This window comes from Bolinopsis microptera, chromosome 12 (genome assembly GCF_026151205.1).
Source record: "Bolinopsis microptera isolate Bmic1 chromosome 12, MBARI_Bmic_1.0, whole genome shotgun sequence".
Taxonomy (NCBI): domain Eukaryota; kingdom Metazoa; phylum Ctenophora; class Tentaculata; order Lobata; family Bolinopsidae; genus Bolinopsis; species Bolinopsis microptera.
In genome coordinates this window covers 1,065,375-1,090,105 of record NC_087083.1, presented here as the reverse complement: position 1 = coordinate 1,090,105, position 24,731 = coordinate 1,065,375, and the positions used below count along the sequence as shown (strand labels likewise).

Genomic DNA, 24,731 nt, shown 5'->3' with positions numbered 1-24,731 from the left:
TTGACACAGGAGAGGCGGATGCCTTCTGCTCTACTTTCAAATAAATTGGTTGCATTGTGCCCGCATTAATAATGCACAATACGCGCTTAAAAACGTGCATTGTTTATCGGGCAACGTGGAATTTATGTCTTTGTTAGAAAACATAACATTGGGAAATACAGTTGACCAAAATTATCGTACCACTGAGACGTGGCTACTTTACGGTATCCCTACTCGTCAGAAGTTACCGCACATAATACACACATCAGGGTGTTACGTGAATTATGGCCCACCCTGATGTACCAAGAAACCACACACGACAATTTACAGGGTAAATAATAAATGTACAAAAAATCCAGATCAGTCAGCGAGGTAAGTACTCATTGCAATTATTTATAAGTGCTGGGTTGACGTAACAACACACGTCTTGTTAACGTGACGTTAACAAGACGTTAATAACGTGTGTGGTTAGCTCTCAGCTGGGGAGTAGTTGAAATACCGAGGATAAATACTAATGGGAAGAGTCGGTTAGACAAGTTTGACATGTAGATACCAAATCTTCACATGATTTAATCGCTTCTGTAAAATTAGCAGCTGGCGACAGGGCTCATGAGTTTCTCAAATCTCTGAGATTTCCCAAGTGCTGAACTCAGATTTACTCTCTAATCTTCTTAAAGATATCTGAGATTTCCCAAGCGCTGAACTCAGATTTACTCTCTAATCTTCTTAAAGATATCTGAGATTTCCCAAGTGCTGAACTCAGATTTACTCTCTAATCTTGTCAGATATCTGAGATTTCCCAAGCGCTGCACTCAGATTTACTCTCTAATCTTGTCAGATATCTGAGATTTCCCAAGTGCTGAACTCAGATTTACTCTCTAATCTTGTCAGATATCTGAGATTTCCCAAGCGCTGAACTCAGATTTACTCTCTAATCTTGTCAGATATCTGAGATTTCCCAAGCGCTGAACTCAGATTTACTCTCTAATCTTCCTAAAGATATCTGAGATTTCCCAAGCGCTGAACTCAGATTTACTCTCTAATCTTCTTAAAGATATCTGAGATTTCCCAAGCGCTGAACTCAGATTTACTCTCTAATCTTCCTAAAGATATCTGAGATTTCCCAAGCGCTGAACTCAGATTTACTCTCTAATCTTCTTTAAGATATCTCTGATATTTCCCCGCTCAGAACTCAGATTTACTCTCTAATCTTGTCAGATATCTCTGATATTTCCCCGCTCAGAACTCAGATTTACTCTCTAATCTTGTCAGATATCTCTGACATTTCCCCGCTCAGAACTCAGACTTACTCTCTAATCTTGTCAGATATCTCTGACATTTCCCCGCTCAGAACTCAGATTTACTCTCTAATCTTGTCAGATATCTCTGATATTTCCCCGCTCAGAACTCAGACTTACTCTCTAATCTTGTCAGATATCTCTGACATTTCCCCGCTCAGAACTCAGATTTACTCTCTAATCTTGTCAGATATCTCTGATATTTCCCCGCTCAGAACTCAGACTTACTCTCTAATCTTGTCAGATATCTCTGACATTTCCCCGCTCAGAACTCAGACTTACTCTCTAATCTTGTCAGATATCTCTGACATTTCCCCGCTCAGAACTCAGACTTACTCTCTAATCTTGTCAGATATCTCTGATATTTCCCCGCTCAGAACTCAGACTTACTCTCTAATCTTGTCAGATATCTCTGACATTTCCCCGCTCAGAACTCAGACTTACTCTCTAATCTTGTCAGATATCTCTGATATTTCCCCGCTCAGAACTCAGATTTACTCTCTTATCTGTTAATCGAAGGCCCTCTGTGAATTACGAATACTATAAATAATTCTTCTCTGTTGGTTTGGGATCGTTCAAGAAAGCCGAGGTATTCCTCTCTAGTAAGTCGCAGGTTGACTACAAATCCTAGAATATAAATCCATAGCGTTACCCGATACAACATTGTACAGGGTTAAACCACGAATTGCCCTACTTGAAAATCAGCTCGAAGAGAACAAACAGAGGAGGATACCAGACTAGATTCATAATTATATAATCTTTTATTCAAAACACGCCTGGAACAATCCATGATCTATGACTGCTTCAAGCCCCCCTTATCATAGCCCCGGGGTCATTAGCTTTTGTTATGCGTTATTACCGTAGGATTCTTTTATTAAAGCGGTTTAAGATAGTTTGGGCTCTTACACTTCCACCCTTATTGTAATTATTGATTAATTATTTTAGTAATTATGAAGCGGGAATTTAATGGAATTCCATCAGTTTTTATGAGAACTTGTTTGTTTAAAAAATGTCGCGGCCCAATTGAAATTATAGATTAAATAATAAAACTGTTAGAAATTAGGAGTACTGCGACTTAACTCAAAATTTTAATGTGTGACTAAATCCTCAATGTATTCAACTAAATCCTCATTATATTCAACTAAACCCTCATTATATTCAACTATATCCTCAGTGTATTCAACTAAACCCTCATTATATTCAACTAAATCCTCAGTGTATTCAACTAAACCCTCATTATATTCAACTAAATCCTCATTATATTCAACTAAATCCTCAGTGTATTCAACTGAACCATCATTATATTCAACTAAATCCTCATTGTATCTTACTATATATAAAGCGAGACGATAGTTTTCCGTGCCATTTTACTGACACCACGGCATCAACTTTAACGCAACTTTCCGCAAAAACCGTAAAAGATATACAACTGAAACTTTTTGACTGGGTCAAATGCTTTAATGGCCTCCAAATCAGCATGAAAAAATAAAAATTGGCCAAGGAATAATGATTTTAGAGCCCAAAATTTGGATCCCCAAGTGGTGTCAAAAACGCGAATTAAATAGGTAATAATTATTTTAGTCTCGACACCACTTTAGGGTTATGCTAGTTCAACTAAATCCTCAGTGTATTCAACTAAACCATCAATATATTCAACTAAATCCTCATTGTATTCAACTAAATCCTCATCGTATTCAACTAAATCCTCGTTATATTCAACTAAATCCTCATTATATTCAACTAAATCCTCATTATATTCAACTAAATCCTCATTATATTCAACTAAATCCTCATTATATTCAACTAAATCCTCATTATATTCAACTAAATCCTCATTATATTCAACTAAATCCTCATTATATTCAACTAAATCCTCGATGTTTCAGATGTACAAGTAGGGGTAACATCGGGTCAACTTCTCTGTGCTGGGTTATTCAGTAACGACTCTGTGGCACACTGGTTGTGTAGTGTAACGCTCTCTCACTGCCTTTATAACAACATCGCTCAGGTAACTGTAAATGAACTTTTTAAGGCGTTAGTACCGAGTTTATTTCTAGTGAACTTTCCAACCAACCAACTTCTTCTTCTTACAACACTGCTTACTTTGTCAAGGGTTATTTATTGTTATTTATTGTTATTATCAAGATTTATTTACTTTTATCATCTAGGGAGATGTTTCCGCATTTAAGATATTTTTGGGATAATTCTAAACCCATTATTACTCATCTGTTTTGTAACCATGGTCTGTAACCATGGTCTGTAACCATGGTCTGTAACCATGGTCTGTAACCATGGTCTGTAACCATTGTCTGTAACCATGGTCTGTAACTACGGTCTGTAACCATGGTCTGTAACCATGGTCTGTAACCATGGTTTGCAGTAACCATGGTCTGTAACCATGACAACTACATTTCAGCACGAGAACATGTTACAAGTACAGCTAGAACTAACCTCAGGGCTACCCCCCGTGCACCTTATCAACCAAGTATTCCAGATGCTCGCTAACGTGAGTTTTACACGTGACCGTGATTAACCAATCAGCGGCAAATTTAATACCAGTATCGCTGTCACTTGTTCAGTCTGTGTCGTTGACCTGTGTTTATGATATGTCCTTGTGTCGTTGTCATTGGAAAGAAGGTCAACTCTCTGTATGTCCATGAATCAGAGTGTGTGTTTAATTATTGTCCGCTTGTTCGTCAGTTAATTTGGCTCATTGATAGTATTTGTCTGTAATCTCTATGTTTGTCCGTCAGTTTGTCAGTCAGTTTGTCCCTACGTTTGTCCGTCAGTTTGTCTTATTTACAGTAATTATTTCTCTACAGGACTCGAGTGCGCGCACGAGGTTTGGAACACTAATGTTGCTGCTACACTGGGTGGAGGAATGCCCGGGCGCAGTTGCTACACTGCTCAACAACAACGCTTTCGTGCCTTACATTCTGGAGTTGGTGGAACACACTGGTTAGTTTCTGAGAACCCCCCCCCCCCCAGCCCCCCTCTCCTGCAAGGAACAGCTATATCACGGCTATACAAGAGAGTTGCCCCCTAAACCCCCCTCCCTAAATTTGACAGCGTGCACAATAATAAGACTATGAGAACGAAATTACAAAGTTTTTGCCGTAGGTCGGAGTGAATGGTATTATAGACGTATGACTCTGTCAAATATTCCTACCTTTGTTCCCCGCATCTGTAGTTCGATAATAAGCTCCTGTATATTTATGACGTGAAACTGGAACGTGACTTTTACATTTAACAAAAGAAAGATGTTTATTTTATCTTCTGGAGAACTAATACTACAAAGGTTTAGTTGTCAGCTATTCGTGTGATCCAGGTGACAGGAGTCCTTCTCCACGAACCATAAGCTTATTTCACGAGGGTAAAAATAATGGTATTATATAATATTATATATATATATTAGTATATGTAATATTGCTGAATACTGAGTAGAATTTATTTTGACAGACCAGATGTAAGTTATAACTAACCCCCCCACCCCCCCCCCCCCCCCCCCCTTACAATCTAGATAACACAACAATCTAGATACAGATTACAATATAGATATTAGATACAGATTACAAAATCTCGCTAGTGTTTTGGGTACCCAAAACAGAAAGGATGACTCAGAAGCTGTGTATTACTGATCAACAAATTCGTGCAATGTATGAAGTAAATAAGGGTTTGCAGTAAATAAGGGTTTGCAGTAAATTGGGGTTTGCAGTAAAATGGGTTTTGCGGTAAATTGGGGTTTGCAGTAAAATGGGTTTTGCGGTAAATTGGGGTTTGCAGTAAAATGGGTTTTGCGGTAAATTGGGGTTTGCGGTAAATTGGGTTTTGCGGTAAATTGGGGTTTGCGGTAAATTGGGTTTTGCGGTAAATAAGGGTTTGTGGTAAATTGGGTTTTGCGGTAAATAAGGGTTTGTGGTAAATTGGAGTTTGCGGTAAATAAGGGTTTGCGGTAAATCGGGGTTTTGCTGTACATGTTTCGATCAATTCCAGAATCGCTGTTTATTTTCATATAATCCAAGCTGATTATTGATTAAGTCGTGTACAGATCTAGTATCATTTGTTCATTCAAGAAATTTCTGATTTTTTTCTTCCTAATAGACTCAGTTATGAGAATGTTAATATAATAAAGATCACGCTGTAAAGTAAATCACGCTGTGATAGTCATATTAAAATTGTTATATTATGGTAATGTTAAAGTTTCAGATTCAGATTCAGATTTTGATACTTGAAAGAATAATCCAAGCCCTAGAAAATGTATGGCAGGGTCAACATTCCCCTCCCCCTCCCCTCCCACCCACTATTACAACTAATTACAACTAATTACAACTAATCACATCTAATTACAACTAATTACAGACGGACAGGACGCCTCAGCGAGCCTGTTATCCAGCCTAGGGGCTATGTTAATGGGACTATGTCTGAAGTACAACGACAACTCTTGCCAGCACTACACAAAGTAAATGAAATGTTAATAAGTTGTATAACTGTTTTAATAAAATAAAAAAAAAAAAGAAGTGTTAACATGTTTAAATGCCAGAGAGACTCTACTACACCAGTACACCTGATAACACACCGAGTGGGTACTGCTAATTACCCCTAATTAATTAACTATAAATACTAATAATTATGTCATTAACCCTCTCTCTCTTTCAGAGAGACACTACTACACCTGATTACGCACCGTGTTGGCAAGGAGATATACACGGAGCTACTTGACTCAGCTTCAGTTAGTCTGCTCTTCACCCAGGCTACCAAGTCTCCACATCCTACTGCGGAGAATGTTGAGGAGCTCTTCCTGGACTTTTCATTTACGAAGTTCTTTAAAAAACAACAAGGTATATTTTTATATCCGACAACAAGTTTTAATTCGACAATTCAGTGCTAGTTCAGCTAGTGAGTTATGTCCAATTTAAGAATAAGACTGGATCTGGACGAGTCATTTTAGGGCCTACCAAATAATTTCCACCGGTATTTTGACTTCTCTTTTACGAACGTCTTTAAAAAACAACAAGGTATATTTTTAACAAGGTTTTTTGGGTTTATTTTCCATTATTTGTAAGCGTTAATGTCTAGTCCTTACAGTAGGATATCCTGTATATGAGCTTACTTTAATAATCTTAGCGTCGCTAACTAGTAATGCAAGAAAGGCTTAAAATTTCAGCCGGGTGTCTAAAATAAATTAAAAAAGTTTACTACCGAATTTAGAAATATTTTGTACGGAAACGTTAACCTAGAGTTTTGATTTTACCCCTTGTTTTAGATATAGTAACAAGAGCGCTGGAAGGAGAAGAGGAGACAGAAACGGAAAACACGATAGATTCTCATGACGAAATAGTGGCTGGATACAAAACTCTTATCATGGAGCAGGACGAGGAGATTAATAGACTCAAGTTCCAGCTCACTCAATGTTAGTTACACTTGTGTTACACTTTTTACATTTGTTACACTTGTGTTACACTTGTTGTTACACTTGTGTTACACTTGTTACACTTGTGTTACACTTGTTGTTACACTTGTGTTACACTTGTTGTTACACTTGTGTTACACTTAACTTGTGTTACACTTGTTGTTACACTTGTGTTACACTTGTTGTTACACTTGTGTTACACTTGTTGTTACACTTGTTAAACTTGTTACACTTGTTACACTTGTTGTTACACTTGTTAAACTTGTTGTCACACTTGTTGTTACACTTGTAATTGTTGTTACACTTGTTACACTTGATACACTTGTAACACTTGTTGTCACACTTGTTACACTTGCTGTTGTTAAACTTGTTCGGGTCTGCAACTGTATTGTTCGAAATCTAAATGTAACTGTTGTTTAGAAGAGATATTTTAGATATTTTAGGAATGTTCGTTTAATTAATGGCGAGTCTTCTAGATAGAGTTCCTATTATCCAGCATATTTAATAAATAAAAAATGGGCGTGGTCGGGGCAGTGATTCCGATTCGGGTTGAAGCTTCAAAATGTATTGGCAGCTATTTGACCTTAGGAACAACAGATAAGCCGAAGTAAGCAATTATTTGAGAATATTTTGTTATTTTGAACCTCCCTAATATTTACTATCATTATCCGTTAAATGTTGTTTCAGGCGCCTCCCCACCCGTACAAGAAACACAACAGCCCTCCAGTCACGTATCACAACAACAGATAGAACAGCTCAACAGTACGCCAAGGATCAGGAGACGTATTATCAGCAGTACATTGCTCAGCTACAAACCTGGTGAGCTGGTGGTGTTTTAAAGTAGGCTTCAGAGAGTGCCCCCGCCCCCCCACCCGGCACCCCGCCCCGCCTAATTCAGTGCTAGTTCAGCTAGTGAGTTATGTCAAATTTAAGGATAATACTGGATCTGTACGAGTCATTTTAGGGCCTACCAAATAATTTCCACCGGTATTTTGACGAGTAGAACATCCTGCACACTTTGTAAATCCTCGATTTGGTCGAATCTCAAAAATGGTGAGCTGGAGGTCAGATTCACAAGTTTTAATCCGACAATTCAGTGCTAGTTCAGCTAATGAGTTATGTCAAATTTAAGGATAATACTGGATCTGTACGAGTCATTTTAGGGCCTACCAAATAATTTCCACCGGTATTTTGACGAGTAGAACATCCTGCACCCTTTGTAAATCCTCGATTTGGTCGAATCTCAAAAATGGTGAGCTGGAGGTCAGATTCACAAGTTTTAATCCGACAATTCAGTGCTCGTTCAGCTAGTGAGTTATGTCAAATTTAAGGATAATACTGGATCTGTACGAGTCATTTTAGGGCCTACCAAATAATTTCCACCGGTATTTTGACGAGTAGAACATCCTGCACCCTTTGTAAATCCTCGATTTGGTCGAATCTCAAAAATGGTGAGCTGGAGGTCAGATTCACAAGTTTTAATCCGACAATTCAGTGCTCGTTCAGCTAGTGAGTTATGTCCAATTTAAGGATAAGACTGGATCTGGACGAGTCGTTTTAGGGCCTACCAAATAATTTCCGCCAGTATTTTGACGAGCTGAACATCCTGCACCCTTTGAACATCCTCGATTTGCTTGAATCTCAAAAATGGCGAGCTGGAGGTCAGATTCACAAGTTTTAATCCGACAATTCAGTGCTCGTTCAGCTAGTGAGTTATGTCCAATTTAAGGATAAGACTGGACGAGTCATTTTAGGGCCCCAGGATATCAATGGTAATATTAACGCCAATTTAAAGGTTTTGATCCCTCCTCACTTTAGGTACACTGAGCAAATGGAACAACTTCAATCTACCCAACCAGCCTCCTCCGATACCAGCCCTCCGCAACACGTGACGTCATCGCAACAACACGTGGTTTCATCAGAGTATGAACAAGTGCTGGCAGAGAGAGATTCACTGGCTGCTTCCATTGAGGAGATGAGAAGAAATCAGGTCGGCTAATTGTTGAAATTTGGCTTGATTAGTTGATTAATTTTACACACGGCTTGTCATTCAATTGATCATGATTATAAATGATAATAATTATAAATTCAATTGATCATAATAATAAACTTAGCAAAATTTCCGAGGTAGTGGCTATATTCTTCCAGTATTGTCATTTTCTGAGGGAAATACTTCAAATTACGATAAGCTGGGCTAAAAATGTCCGTTCTGAAGCATATTTTTCTATTGTGTAACAAAACATGACGTCATCACAACAACACATGACGTCATCACAACAATCCCAGGAGTGTGCAACAGACGAACTAAGACAAACAGTAGCTAACCAAGACACCAGCTTACAACAGCTGAGGTTTGAGAAGCACCAACAGGATCAGTACATGTCACAACTGGTTGCTCAGTTGGAACAGATGAAGATTACTGCGCAGGTAATGGCTTGTGACATGGAGATTTTAGTGAATTTTAGTGAATTTTAGTGTATTTCAATGAAAATCTACTCATTCACCTGATCTTTGTTGATTCCTGATCAATTTTTATACTTACCATATATTATGTTGCTAATTATGATTAGAGTTAAGACTTGTAACTCTCAAGAAATGCCTTATGATGTCGGCCATAAAATGTAAATAAAGATTCCCATTAATCAGGAAACGAGTGTCCAAGAAACAGAACTTCGTCAGAACACTAGCGATGAACTCGTTACAGCAAACTCAACTGTGGGTGATTTGCGTGACCAGCTTACTGCCCTTTCGGAGAAACTCTCCCAAACAGAAAGCGAATCAGTCAGTCTGAAAGAGAAACTCTTTGAAAGTGAAACTCTTAACAGCTCGTTAAAGCTGAAACTCTCCGATGCAGAGAGCGATATGAGTGTTTTAAGAGAACAACTCTCCCAAATTGAAGGTCAAGTTGTGGCATCTGAAAGCGAAGCTTTTGGTTTGACTGGGCTTTTATCAGAAAGAGAAAGCAGTTTGAGTTTGTTGCAAGAGAAATTGTCACAAAGTGAAAGTGAAACATCGTTCTTGAAGGTGAAACTATCAGAAACAGAGTCGGAATTTTCTCTGTTGAAGGGGACTCTGGAAGAAAAAGATGACGAACAGTCTCAGGAAACATCCAACACCCAGTCTAGCGAAGATGTGAGCTCAAACATGGCCCCTGAAACTGCTAAATCAGCGGAGGTACAGCTACTCAGCGCAAAGCTTGAGGTTTGATTTTGTTGGGTTTTGGATCCTTATACCAGAATTGCGTTTTAAACACCACACTTCATTTAAAAGTGAAATAAATTGAAAAACATATTACACAAAGATGGGTTTCGCTTTAAAATTGCTTGAATAGATCGATGGTAATTGGCCATACATGTGATATAAACAAAAATCCGCCAAACAATTATGTTTTTACAAAATAACGTATATAATTTCAAGAAAATAAGATGCTCAATCTTATTCTGTCCCAACATGTGGAATGTCTTTTAAATAATGAATTTGTTGGAGTTACTGTCAGTGACATCTAAACTTTTATCAGATAAAAGTTTTATCTCCTGTTTGTATATAATCTACACAACACACCTTTGTTGGACTTCCAACCTCTCCAAGTTCCAACAATGACCTCAAGTCAACATACCTGATCAGTGATCATCTATCTGCTCATCTGATCAATTATCTGATCAGCTGACCACTAATAATTAGCTCTTAATCCCCCAACTAATTGTAAACATTCTCCGTCATCTCCACGCCCTGCTTGATATGCTGATATCGGCCCCCCTGTCTCCTCCTCCAAAACAACACCCCCAGAACCACCACCAACACAGCCACCAGCACAACTGTTACTATCACCGCTATAATCACTGGTCTGGATATCCCTGACATGGGCCCTGTTTTAGGAGATTTGTTGGGAGGTTTGACAGATGTTTGTAGAGGGGGATAGGTGGAGGGAGCGGTGGGTGTGGAGAAGGAGGAGGATGCGGTAGAAGAGGAGAATGTTTCATCTCCTGCCGCTGCTGCCCTAATAGGAGGGGCTGTTGTGGTGTTGGTGGGAGGGAGAGGAGCTGTTGCTTCAGTCGTGATGTTAGTAGAGGTGGTGTTAGCAGATCTGACATTCCTGTTACTCTCATACTCCGGAAAGAATGTAAAATCCGGCAGATCATCCTGCTCTTGTAGCTGTCCTAAAACCGCACTCACCAGCACTAACAGCACTACCAGCAAACGTAACATAATGACAAATGACAATACGTGTTTTAGGTGTGTTTAGTTAAGCTGCTGTCAGTGCACTGTCAGGTGGGACAGAGCTGTTAAGATAACAAACTACCACATGTTTTCAATTGCTGTTACCACCACAATACATTATTATACGGGTACTTTGCAACACTCTGTTAGTTTTATGGGCGCGTCTAGATATCTTTTTTTAGAAAATGCCTCTGTTGAATTGGCCGACTTGGTTATTTTTTCAGGGGAAGTTTGTTAAAAGTTGATTGTGTCGGCGAGCTTCCTGCTTGTACCATGGATAATTTGAATAATTTGAAAAATTTTAATAATATGAATACAATTTTTGGTCTATAGCGTTGTAGTACAAAACGCGCACCGTTAAAAATGTGAAGCCCCCGCAAACTTTGCCTTGGCTTGTAAACTATAATCATTCTACTAATAATAACACTATTCTTCTAACAACACCTTTCTCTCTGCAGGAATTGCAAGGGTTGCACGCTGAACTACAAGAGTACAAAGAGAGGAACGTGACCTTGGAAGACGATATTACTCTCCTTAGGGTGGGTTTCAATATATTCGCTCATTATGTTATTAATACTTTTCATACAAAGTTACAACAAATTCTTCGTGTTATGCATTATGCATCCTGGGTTTGGTCAGGGTATGACCCGTTTAAAATATCTTCCATCACGTTACATATTTCTGAAACATATTATATTTACAATAAATTATGCAATCACAACATTATAATCAACAAAATAAATTTCACAGAGTTATGTTATTAGTTTAGAGCTATTTCAAATACTTGTGGAGTATTGGTGTTTAAAACAGGTGCACGCATTTAATGTGAAATTGTGTTAAGGATAGGGGTGGGAGCGTATGATGCAATCTTCAGTTCTTTTGTATTTAATTTAATCCAACGGGTTTTTTATATTTCATTGTTTGACAGACGGTATATGCGTAATTAAGTTATATAGCCTTCTTATTTCAGGTTGAATTGCAGCAATTGCAAGCAGATAAGGTTGAGCCAAGCGCTTCGCAATTTGTCGAACAATCTACGGAAACAGTTGAAAACGCTCCAGAATTAGTTGAAACTGCGCCAGAATTAGTCGAAACTGCGCCAGAATCTGAAACTGCACCAGAATTAGTTGAAGCAACACCAGAATTAGTCGAAACTGCGCCAGAATCTGAAACTACACCAGAATTAGTTGAAACTGCGCCAGAATCTGAAACTGCACCAGAAACGGTTGAAACTACGCCAGAATCTGAAATTTCGGCCCAAACAGCTGAAGCAACACCGGATCCAGTTGAAAGCCCTCCAGAACCAGCTGAAAGCCCTCCAGAAACAACCGAAACTACTCCGCAAGCAACCGAAACTACTCCGCAAAGCCCACCTGTTGTTTCTATAGTAACAGCCAGTGGTGTCAGTAGGGAGTATCTTTACGACTACTCCCAGTGGTTCACCCCGGCGCTCGCTGAGGATGGTATCACGTACTACCAGTCAACTGAGGGTCATGTGAGTTTCACTTTCTTTTCTCTTTTCTTTAATTTAAGTTTATTATTTAGAGCACACCATTGTTGAATGTTGGCATCTTCCTGGTAAGTAAGGGTGTCACTGTGATAAGGCGTGCTTCATAAAAAAGATCGTGCTTTTTTATGTACTTGGTGAAGGGATGGGGATTTGTGTTTGCAGATTCACTTTAAGACTTTGCATGGATTCCGATTTCCAGAATTAAGGTTCAGTAAATAAGAATTTCATTACGAATAGGTCATACATCCGGATCCCGACGGCACTGTCGTGGCAATCTCGTGGCACTGTCGTGGCACTATGGCGGCATTCTCATGGCCAACTTTCAATCATGTTCTTTCAAAAGCAGAAGACAATCATTATACATTCATTATTATTTTTTCACAATAGCCACGGTGTCATAAAAGCATTACCTTTTATTTACTAGCCTTTTAATAGCCACGGTGTCATAAAAGCATTACCTTTTATTTACTAGCCTTGTCGAAGCCTTGTTATTTACAATCCTGATCTGGTGACGTGTCACATGCTATCAGCTTATTAGCGTTGCGATAACATTCCTGCAGGATACACTTAGGGTATAACAATAACAAGTCCCACGTGCAATGTTCAGGTGTTTTAGAATCTGGATTGCTATGACGTAGGTATTAACTTCACGTGAGGACGTGAGGTGTGTCATGTGATTGCTACGATGTACCTTGCAATAATGTCACAGAATATGACATATAAGCCAGCTAGGATGAGTTTCCAGATCATGGGATGTTTTCAACAGAAGCTAACTGCATACAGTTCGTCGAACTTGGCTGCATCCAGGATTTTTAGCTCCGCGATGGGTCGTTTCTGGAACCAGGTTCTGCAAGATATCTTCTCAGTCTTCAAGATCTCTACTAGAACAGATTGATTGATTTGAAAGGAGATCTAGACTGTAGAGAATAGTTGAACGATAGCTGCAGTAGGTAGCTGGTAGCTGTATCATGCAGCAAGCTTCTGTTGAGAACATTTCATGATCTCGTCGTAGCTGGTATACTTGAAAGATCGGGAAGTGTGAACCATCACTGATGCTATTTCCTTATGGAGCTCGTCTTACGAACATGATTGAAAGTTAGCACTATGCCGCCAGAGTACCGCCAGAGTGCCACCATAGTGCCACGACAGTGCCACGACAATGCCACGACAGTGCCACGACAGTGCCACGACAGTGCCATCGGGATACGGATGTATGACCCACGAATATAATAATAATGATAGTGTCCTATCTTGGAGCGGGTACTACTGAGTACTGATCTGGTCAGAATATATTTTGTGCGACTCTTCAACGCGAAGTGTGGGGTGCACAGTTCACAGTAGTTTAGAAGTCTCTACGTATTTAATAACTTAATTAGGGTTAACATGTGGTCCTTAAACCCTCAAAATGGTAGCTTATTAACTCCCTTATAACGGTAAAACTATCAGGTAACTTAATAAGCAGCCCCTGCATTGCCCTACTCCCTATTGAATTTGTCCAGCGGGAGATGTTGCAAATTACATAGATTACAGTAGCTAAGGTGATTTACTGGTGGCGATAACTTGTTTAAAATATGCGAATATTTTCCAGTTTTGAAGATCATTAGTGGATAGTGTCTCTAAATAAATCTAGCTTCGTCTTTATGTAATCTAAATTCTGGGGATCGCATTGCTTTGCATTGTTCCGGTTGATGAATCCTCCGACAAAAAATTAACGACTTCACTTCTTTTTCTAATGAAAACTGATAAATTTAACTTGAAATCTTATTACAATCAAAAATAGAAAAAAGAAAATTTCATTCCTAACACACCGTGGTCTTGGAAAAAGTCTAACACTCACAAATGAGATCACTTTTTGAAATAGAAAAAGTGCGAACTCCGTACATCTTTGAACCTAAAAATCTCATAAACAGCTGGTCATGTTCGAACATAATTCAGTGAAAAAACTTAACATAATCTTTACTGAAAATTAAACCTAACTAACGTTTCTAATAATTTTAAATAATTAAATATCCTAATCCTATTTGCACCCCGGATTGGTGGACGGGGGAGCAGGGTGAGTCATTGTTGTGTCGTCTCTATGGGTGTTTCTCGCCAGGACACAATTGTATGTCACTGTGACACACTGTGACACTGTGACACAATTGTATGTCACTGTGACACACTGTGACACTGTGACACTGTGACACAATCGTATGTCACTGTGACACACTGTGACACAATTGTCACTGTGACACAATCGTATGTCACTGTGACATAAAAGACCTGGATACTTGTGCGGATATGAGATATAATAGTTCGCTGTGAAGTTTCATCAGAGAAAGTGTAGGTCGTCTCCCCACCAGTATCCAGATCTATCGCTTGATAGGGTCACAGTGAAGTCACTATCTCATGACGTCACAATTATGACGTCACAGTCTCATGACGTCATAATTGGAGCCGTGTGGTATGACGTCATAGCGGATGTGATCACGTCATCACTTAGGAGTCACGTTAGTCGATGTGGTTGCACAGTTCTGAGTCACATTTGGTCAGGTCATCGGGGGATATCTAGAGAAATTGTGGAGTTACAGACTGTTGGTCAGGATGGTGTCACCGAGATTATATATATTATGCACGATTACGTGGCGATTTAAGATGATTTAAGATAATTTGGGATGTCTTGAAAATATGATCGGTTACTTCGATATTATTTCAACAGCCGATTGTGACTGTTTAATGACTCGTTGAAGTGAAACTGAAAGTGAAAGTGATACTGAAACAAGAACATACCTGTAAATCTGGGTGCTCCTCCATCATCATGCGAATTTGCACCAAAACGTGGTCTATGGAGTTGCTATCTTTGTAGAAACAGTCTGCATACCTTCAAGAAATAAAGGATTAAGAGGACAAGGGTGGGAGATAAGGGACAGGGAAATAACAGAAGTTACAGAAATAATAAACTAAATGGCTAAAAAAGAAATTCATCCCCGAGTGTATAATATCTTAAGGCTGTTTTGTTTCACATAAGTATGAGTCTAACTCAATTCTGTTCAGGAGGTTCTCTAAAGATGATATTTTATTCGAAGAATTCAAGAGCCTAAACTGTGTATGATTCGTCTCTCCAAACAAATCTAAAGTTGCATAATATCTTACCATCCTTCGACGGTGATTTCCCGACCGAGATAGTCATCAGAGTAAACAGCACTTCCAACTATGTATCCACACTCCATGTTATTCCTGCAGGAGGAATGTTAATTAATTAATTAATTAATCAAATTAATTACAATTAAAAGGAGAAATGTTTACGTGTAATGCTAATAAGATAAAGAGATCGTAAACTAAGCTAGCCTTTTGTAACTGTTGATTGGCTCATTGACGTGAAAGTGAAAGTGAAAGTGAAAGTTTACTTACCCGCAGTAGTTGTAAGTGGTTTCATCACAGGGGATGACAGGGAGATCGTAGTTGGCCAGTTCCTCCTTGGTCAGTCCGTAGAGATTGATCCTGCCACATTGATGGTAACATTTCAAACCTACTTTGTACTCGTTCTTGTACTCTCCGTTGCATAAGTCACCTGAGCGGGGTTTGGGTTAGGCGGGAGATTAAAAAGAGCGGGAAAATGGTTAAGTGGGTATATTTTGGCTTATTTGGACATTATTATTAGAATTAGTAATATAATGCTCTATGGTTCTGACCATTAAATGGTTTACTCTTATCCTCGAAGGGACCTTATTTTCCCTGCGTTCATAAATACCGTTTTAAATCATAACAGAAAATAATATCATCGTTAATTTATTTCTACAGAAAATACAACAAAATGCGGTTGACCTACTCTGGTCCGGTAAAATTATTTAATACTATTATTTGTATGAATATCAAGTAAAATTATAAAATATTCAATAAAATAGTAAATATAAAATGCGGTTTTCTTACTCTGGCATGGTTTTTCATTCCTGATTATACCCTCCCTGAAAGGTTTGCTCCAGAAGGACTGCCCGACGGTGAAGGCAGGTGGCAGCACTGGGTACCTTTCCGTCACCTGGGGGGTCAACATATTAGATGATATTCGCATAATACTAATAACAAATCTGCATAATAATGATATCTTGGTTGGTATACGCTCCGTCGGTGGTCTCTGTAAAATCTAGACCGATATATATAATTAGTATAGTGCTCGTTTGTATAAGATACAAAGTAACATATATATGTCGTGTCGGTAAGCTAAGTTTGGCCTGTATGCCGTCAACCTGTGGGCTGTGCACCGCACTCCTTTGCAAAGCCGGCCAGTAATAAAGCTAACGACCAACAAGTTTGCCAGTAATATTACTGCAATATGAGAGGGAGGTTAGGGTGGCGAATGAGCTGGGCATGAACCGGGAATGCTTCAAAGAAACAGTGGTCTCCCGGGAGATCGGTTAGTGTCTAGGACTCGCGGGATAGTGGCCTGTGATTGGTGGGATGAGGGAGTACTGAGCTGTGATTGGTTGGAGGAGGGGCTGCTGGGTGCTGATTGGTTGAGAGGTGAGTGGTGGAGAGTGGGAAGTGTGGGGATGCTCGTTTGTCCGGAGGTGATGGGATTAGTGATGAATTGACGGGGTGGATTGTGGACGGGGTGATGAGGGATTAATGAATTGGTGGTGGTTTAGGGTGGTGGGATGGGTGTTTTGTGAATTTGATGAGATTTTGAGGGTTTTTATTGAGGTTGAGAGAAAGAAGTATGATTGTTTATTTGGTGATTACGTAAACCGGTTCCAGAGAGATAATTTTGAATAATGATACTATGCAAGATATAAAGAGATAAGATTAGATATAAAGAGATAAGATTAGATATAAAGAGATAAGATTCGATATAAAGAGATAAGATTAGATACATTGATAGTATCAGATGATAAGACAGAAGATTGAATAAAGATTAAATCGTACCTTGACTGTACATTTCTTGTTTGGGAAGCACATTTCATAGGTGATGTAAGTTCTCTTCATACACCCGACCTTGGGAAAATCAATTTGTGTCAGCAATAAAATTAATCAACCATGTTACTGAATATTTCACTAAAACACAAGAATGCAGATTTTAGTTTCAAATAATTCCTTATCTATTCTACATGGAGTATCAAGGTCAGAGAGGTTATATTAATTCCTACCTGAGGGAACACAACAAAAGATTCATCCGAGCAAGGAACAATCCAACCGGAGCTAGTGAGCTCTGCGTAATGTTCCTTAAAGGCACGCCTATTGCCCGATCTCTGGATAACATCTCTGCACATGTAGCACCGGGTACTGCTTGTCACTGTCACCAGAACTGTCACCAGAAAAACAAACACACTCGACACACGCTCCATCGCTATGGGGTGGTAGGGTCAGTATGAGGGGTTAAGAGGGGTCAGTAGGATGGGTTAAGAGGGGTCATTATGGGGGTTTAGTAAGATTGGTTAATTGGTGAGGGTTGGTTCATGGATACAGTGGGGTAACTTATAATCAGGGTTGAAATGATAAATGTTGGGTTAAAAAGGTTATGGTTAGATTAGTGTTAACTTAAGCTGTTTGGATTAAAATCGAGGAATCAATAAAGAAGATTAAGAATATTTAAACTAGGAACAAATGTTAGAGACATTTAGATTGCCAATGATCAACGCAACATGATGAGAATTACAAACATAGTTATATAACGATTATTATTATGAAGGAGCAAACTATAAAATGGGTGCAATTCCAACGGCCCACGAAAAAAGAATTAAGTCAATGGATTAAATAACGTTAACGTTGGTATGTTTAACAGCGACTATGACCTAAACTCCCGTTACCCTAATCAATCATACACAATTACATAAACTAGCTCATGACGACGACAAACCCCCTGGTCGGAAAATATGAACCACCTGGTTGTTGTGTAGTGACCGCACTATGATTTTATCTGACCTGCCCTGACCCCGGCAAGATTTGAAGATGAGGGAGGATCATGCACACCAAGGATCTGACTTAACTGCATTTTTATTTTCTGCTAAACGGTTAATATTATAAAGGAGTTGGTACTGCGCGTGTCCGCACGTATGTGTATTTAGGTCATTTGTTGCTGGTATATAGAATACCGTTATCTCGATCAACGATATTGCTAGGAATCCCCCCTCCGCAGCAAAAGTATGATGCACAAAGGCATGTTTAAGCTTGTCATTAATCGCGATTAAATGAAGTCATTATTATTTTAAAGCGGTATTACTTTATTCGGCATACTTACGGAGCATTACGGGGATTTTGCCGACCAAGAGTACAGGAGCCGATACGACACAACCTTTGTATCAATTTTATGAACTTATGATTATTTCTGTAAATTTGCTGAAAGCAGACGACCATGACATAAGTAAGGCTACTGCTCCTTTATAATATTAATTATTTACCAGTTCCTGAGTTCCCCAATATAAGCCAGGCTTACATTGCTCCTTCAGTAAAACGCAAAAAAAGTCCACAGGGGGAAATAACATAAACACAGCACGAAACATTAGAGATATATGACTCACATATGTGAATTTATATTTTGGACAGGGCGACTATAATTTAATTTCACAAGTTAAACAAAGGTGAGGCTTCTAGTCCTGTTAATGGCATAACAATACCAACGGAATGAGTTCTAACCCAATAATCCAACTGCTCCTTCATAATATTAACTGAACATTTATGTTGAACGTCAGCCACCGGAACGAAGGATTATCTGTCCTCACGCCTTACGCGTCCCACTGTACCGCAATTCCCACGTACTAATGTAGAGTGTGACAATAACTTTGCGGAGGCTGGCAATTCACTTATCTTGGTTTGTTCTACCAATCGGAGAGGTATGCCATTGGTGGATTTATTGTCAGGTGATTTATTTTGGGGTGGGGAATAGGCCATTATAATTAATATTATGAAGGAGCCACTATCCCCGCCCCGTTTGGTCGTCTAACGTTTAGGTTTTTTTAGATCGGGCAACTGCTAAACGTTTAATATTAAGAAGGAGCTGCAGTAGCATGTGCAACTGCTAAACGATTAATATTATGAAGGAGCAGTTGCCTGATTTTTGTACTTAACGTCCCCGGTGGTGCGAGTGTCGGCGGCTGGCATGTCATTTAGCTAGTGCAAGCTTCCAGTTGACGCTGTTAATGAGCTATGTCTGTTGGCGTTAAGGTAAAATTGACCAGTGGAGAGCTCTCTCCTATCGATTAATATTATGAAGGAGCAGCCCTCTCCCACCATCGGCGCTCAAAAATACAAAGGTCATGTCTAGATATTCTAATGATATAGTTATGTTATTGGGTAAACATTAAACAACGTGCCGATAGACAGGTGTCTGGTTTTAAGGGGCAGATATAGCTGATGTTTGTTGTACTTGTCGGAGTATAAAGTATGCCTTGTTCGACTGTCAGTGAACAAAGTATGCCTTGTTCGACTGTCGGTGAACAAACTATGCCTTGTTCGACTGTGCCACACCATGTATTAGAGACCTGCCGATGAAATATATTTGTTTATTAGTAAGAGCCAAAGGGGGTCCTGGACAGTTGGACAACAACTGCCCTACTTCCTAGTTAATATCCCAAGACGTGCAGTCAAACGATAAGAATTAATTGTTGTCAGTTTAAAAATAAAGGCATAACCAGAAAAATGTTAGGAATCATCTACCTTATCGGCCCTAAGTCAGACCACTTATCTAACAAATATTTCCCCTCTAAGTCTAATGGAGGCCGCTTTAATTTAGGGCCGATAAGGTATGTAGCTAAGCGTGTACGTGACATACAGATCAAGGATACGCACAATACGGCTGAAGATGGGATGTGGGATCTACCGGGCTACGGAGCTGAGCTCCAGCAAGTCCCGGAGCTAGCTCCAACTATACCAAGACTCATGAGCGAGACTGTAGTCCCGGCGCGGCGGAGTACGGAGTCTCTCCGGAGGAGTTTACAATTGGAGACAAGTGTTACTTTTATAAACTGGGGTATTAGTCAAAAAGTATGACTTTAAAAGTTTGAATTTTGGTGATCTGCAATACTGTACATTTGTCATAGTGATTCAGTCGGGTAATAAAATTATGAACGATAAGCAGTAACAAACAATTTACAGAATTAAAAACGCTGAAGAGTTTAGATTTTGTTGATCATCCGAAAATTTGTGACCTTGTCATAACTTTTAAGTAACATAATTTTAGCTTAAAGTTAACGAAGAATTGAACCACCGATCTGAAATGAGAATTTCGTAAATAAAGTCGGCGTTAAGCGCGTGCTTTTAATTTATTCCATATTTTTCAACTGGAAAATTAAAGATATTAACTATGTTTTAAGAATGAATGCTTGCAAAGCTCTCATCAAACTCTCAAAGATGGACTATTAATTTGCTATTAGTTATTACCGTATGTGCTATTAAATTACGTATTGCTTCTAGTTCTATGAAAGATGAAAGATACTAAATGATAAATAATAAATACCATTCTGATATAAACGATATATGACGTACCTTGCAGTAAGTTATAATAGTGAACATCTCACGGTATTGAAATACCGAGCATGGTAGCTTGCTGCTTGTGAGCAAGCTTGTGACAAACTAAAGGACAAAACCGGAGACCAATCTTGATCTCTGACACATCTGGAGCGGCAAATGAGTTTACACGGTATAAAAAGGGATAGACAGAATAAGTGTCTGCACACATATTTAAGATGCGGCATAATCACTGTTCCACTTACGTAATCCGGCGAAAGATATGCTTAAAATAGTACAGATCGGGTCATTGGGCCAAGAAATTAATCCAAGGAAGTCGGGGAAGTTTAAACTAAATATGATACGGGACTATAATAGATTTACCAGGAAACGATTAATATTATAAAGGAGCACAGGAAACCCTCTCCCGCGCTCACGTCCCGCTATTAGCCAGAACATTCCTCTGAATGAGGGGTACCGGACAGATGGTTTGTAGGCAGTTGTTAGTCTGGAGAAAGTTCTAGAATCATGGGTTGTAGTGAATCTGGGTTGGATATGTGAAATTGCTGGGATTAAACGTTAACTATTGAGAACGCTATGGTATACCCGAGTAAGTGCTAGTAAGTGAGAACGCTATGGTATACCCGAGTAAGTGCTAGTAAGTGAGAACGCTATGGTATACCCGAGTAAGTGCTAGTAAGTGAGAACGCTATGGTATACCCGAGTAAGTGCTAGTAAGTGAGAACGCTATGGTATACCCGAGTAAGTGCTAGTAAGTGAGAAAACGCTATGGTATACCCGAGTAAGTGCTAGTAAGTGAGAACGCTATGGTATACCCGAGTAACTAGTAAGTGAGAACGCTATGGTATACCCGAGTAACTAGTAAGTGAGAACGCTATGGTATACCCGAGTAAGAACTACCGACTTAAAGAAATTTTGATGATAAGGGTTCACTTTAAATCCTATCTAGAAAAATACAAGTATCGTGATAAACAGTCAGCGACCGCTCAACCTAACTATTAAGAGTAGTGACCATGACAAATGACACTAGACCAGACCAGACCGGAGAATAGTTGAATTTCAACAAAGACGCCACTAAAAAACTAAACGATTACTATTATAAAAGTATAAAGGAGCAGAGGTATAAAGCCATTAGGCGGCACCTATCAGTATCAACAATCAGAAAAGTAAATAGCGAGTATGACAAGCGTCCTGTGTCGGCAGGCAACTATAAACGACCACCAACCATTATTAGCTGACTCCTTAAATAGACAACGCGGACTGTTCTGTAAATCTGTAAATCTGTGGTCGAGCTGTGGAGGTAATCTGTATAACTGCTCACTGCCGACCCGGGTCTAGGCTCGCGAATCCGCCGCAAAGTTATTCCCATGCTTAAATTAAAATCGCCGGTCCCTTCTAAATCCTCAAAGAGAAAACGTTGAACCCTCAAACGTTAAATGCCGTCAAACTCAAACTAAACATACTATTACCGTGCTGAGATCACCCTCAAATTATTTTATTTCCTCGAAACACAGAATAAATCTAGACGTTATAATTCAAATTTCACTGTCGTAAATCTTATGTTTCGGACTGGGCTAGATCGAATTAAGACGGTTGCACTACCTGTGAAATTGCCTGCCCGTTAATGGTTGGACTTGAAATTTTCTCTGCGTCAAGGTTTCAACTTACAGCGAATATTATTTTATTATTCGTTATGCTATTCTGTAAAAACCCACTTCGGCATAATATAATGATGAGACCTCTCTAGCTCTCTAATATATGAAATTATTGTAACGACTTTTTATGTTTCAAGTATGTAATATGATCGTCTCTAATGTTTCGTTCTACGCGTGATAACCTAGAACGGAAACATCTGGATTGATTACGGAAGTTTGCAAATATCTGCACAAAACTGCAGAGAGATACTCATACTGGTGACATTAACAACAGAATTTGGATGTAAATATTTTGAATCGTTTAATTTAGTAGGTGCTTAGGTGCTAGGTAATGCCGGTAGCCCTTAATGCTTTAATATAATTCAGCTAGAATATCCCAAAATGTAAAAGAAAGTTATTTATAACGAAGAATATTATCTTTAAATGTTTAAAAAAAGCTATTTATAACGAATTTGGGGGCTGGAAACGTTTCTGATCGTTTTTAAATACAACAATTATTTTCAGTGCTGATTATCAATGATTAGTACTAATTACTAATTAAATATTTTCAGTATTACACAGAGGAGCAGTATGTGTACACCATGGATCAATATGAACAGTACTACCGTTCACAGCTTCCAGCACAGGAACAAACATCTGAACAAACATCTGAACAAACATCTGAACAAACATCTGAACAAACATCTGAACAAACATCTGAACAAACATCTGAACAAACATCTGAACAAACTCCTAAACAAAGCTCGGCAGAAGAAGTGGTAGAACAACTTGCAGAACAGGCTGTAGAACAAGCTGTAGAACAAGCTGTAGAACAAGTTTTAGAAGAAAAAGTTACAGAGCCCTCCTCCCCAACCGACGACCAGGTAGCTTTTATACCTCTGCTCCTTTATAATATTAATCGTCAGTTTTTATAATACCTTTCCTCACCAACCCTGATCTGATTTTGACAGACAAAATAATAACTCTAACGTCAGACCTATTTTTACTGCTCCTTTATAATATTAATTGTTTGGCAGTCTGGAGAAGAGTAGTATATTTAGTCGTGTCGCTATTGATTAGAAGTGATACTTTCATACTCGATTAATATGTGATCACGCCTGTAACTATTTGGTTTTTACAGTTTGAATTAATATTATTCCCTCCTGGTGTATGTTGATTATATCAGCATATTTATGATGAGAGATATTAGTTTAGTCGGTATATGTATTTAGTGAAACTAATCAGTCTCTGTTCGGTTAAGTGATGGATTTTTGTGAGGTGGAGCTATTATGTAGTGATTTTCCATACAGTGATCCCGTCCTTAATAATCTAATGTATTTCAAGTTTATTGTCTGAAACATTTATAGTTTATTATCTGAAATATTTTAAGTCAATTATTTGAAATATTTCAAGTTATCTTATACTTCACCACTGTCATTCCCAGCAGGTGGAGAGCTTAAAGAATGAGATAGAGGAGTCAAAAGTAGAGATAGTGAGGTTAAAGACAGAAGTAGTGCGGTTGGAGGGCGAAGTGACTCGCCTCAAGTCAGAAAAAACTACAGTCAGGAATCTTAGTAAGGTTAGTCAACGGAATTTAAAAAGGTATGTTGAAGGAATTTAAACAAAGTGAGTTGATTTATGGTTTGGTTTTAGGGTTGGTTGATGGCTCATGGCACGGTGAAATCCTTCGAACCCTTCTCAAAGAATGCAAGGAACCTGCCGATTGTAGAAGTTCAACAGGCAGTAGGAACGCTAAGGACTTCTATGCAATATACTCCAATAGACTGAGCCGAATCATTGGGAAATCTGTGATTGAGGGTTAAATGAGGGGGAATCTGCCAAAAAATCTGGAATCTTCTAAGGGTACACTTATTAACCACAGTACTATAGATCGCGCTCGTTTCACCACCGACACTAATCATCAAAATATATAACATCGTTGCGAGCTCATCATTTCACGCGTCATTGCCTCGTGAAGAATTCTGTCGGCATCCTGAGGAAAAGAACCGTACCACTCCGGGGGAGTTGTATCACTCTGGGCTGAGGTGGAGTAACTATCACGTGACAGGAGTGACGTCACGTGAACGGGGTAAGCGTCACGTGATGTTATCACCAAACGTCTGGAGATTCTTTGACTAACTCTGCCGACATAATCGGTTTTTAACCAGCGCCCGACAAATGCAAGTTTCCACATAATTGAGCTTGTAATCTGGAATTCTGGAATTCCTAACCGCAGTACTGTCTGG

At 39.0% G+C, this 24,731-nt stretch overlaps 2 protein-coding genes across 4 annotated transcripts in view; one reads left to right on the top strand and one right to left on the bottom strand.

Annotated features, from left to right (window-relative positions):
• Positions 1-24,731, top strand: part of LOC134824310 (general vesicular transport factor p115-like) — a 37,120-nt gene that overhangs the window by 11,289 nt on the left and 1,100 nt on the right. The window contains exons 11-24 of one of the 3 annotated variants that reach the window (XM_063836136.1): positions 3,164-3,285; positions 3,694-3,783; positions 4,100-4,235; positions 5,637-5,736; positions 5,934-6,115; positions 6,541-6,687; positions 7,375-7,506; positions 8,506-8,677; positions 8,974-9,114; positions 9,334-9,888; positions 11,364-11,444; positions 11,876-12,400; positions 23,058-23,369; positions 23,930-23,964. In XM_063836136.1, coding sequence (XP_063692206.1) covers positions 3,164-3,285; positions 3,694-3,783; positions 4,100-4,235; positions 5,637-5,736; positions 5,934-6,115; positions 6,541-6,687; positions 7,375-7,506; positions 8,506-8,579 — 983 coding nt within the window. In that variant the 3' untranslated portion in view covers positions 8,580-8,677; positions 8,974-9,114; positions 9,334-9,888; ... (2 more) ...; positions 23,058-23,369; positions 23,930-23,964. Of the gene's footprint in view, positions 1-3,163; positions 3,286-3,693; positions 3,784-4,099; positions 4,236-5,636; positions 5,737-5,933; positions 6,116-6,540; positions 6,688-7,374; positions 7,507-8,505; positions 8,678-8,973; positions 9,115-9,333; positions 9,889-11,363; positions 11,445-11,875; positions 12,401-23,057; positions 23,370-23,929; positions 24,065-24,731 lie in introns of those variants that run through there. The other 2 variants (XM_063836134.1, XM_063836135.1) reach the window with 2 other exon arrangements.
• Positions 14,325-22,347, bottom strand: LOC134824151 (uncharacterized). The gene is made up of 8 exons (XM_063835891.1): positions 22,338-22,347; positions 17,536-17,737; positions 17,315-17,383; positions 16,325-16,430; positions 15,806-15,965; positions 15,548-15,631; positions 15,185-15,275; positions 14,325-14,962 (listed from the first exon to the last, which is right to left on the bottom strand). The coding sequence occupies exons 2-8, from the start codon at positions 17,731-17,733 to the stop codon at positions 14,906-14,908; spliced, it is 765 nt and encodes a 254-aa protein (XP_063691961.1). The 5' UTR covers positions 17,734-17,737; positions 22,338-22,347; the 3' UTR covers positions 14,325-14,905.

Excerpts from the sequence above, each read along its gene's own strand:
- LOC134824151 (XM_063835891.1), bottom strand. The coding sequence starts at position 17,733 with ATGGAGCGTGTGTCGAGTGTGTTTGTTTTTCTGGTGACAGTTCTGGTG. Across the intron at positions 15,632-15,805 it reads ACCACTTACAACTACTGCGG|GAATAACATGGAGTGTGGAT; the intron begins GTAAGTAAACTT and ends TTCCTCCTGCAG. Across the intron at positions 15,276-15,547 it reads GAAATCACCGTCGAAGGATG|GTATGCAGACTGTTTCTACA; the intron begins GTAAGATATTAT and ends TATTTCTTGAAG.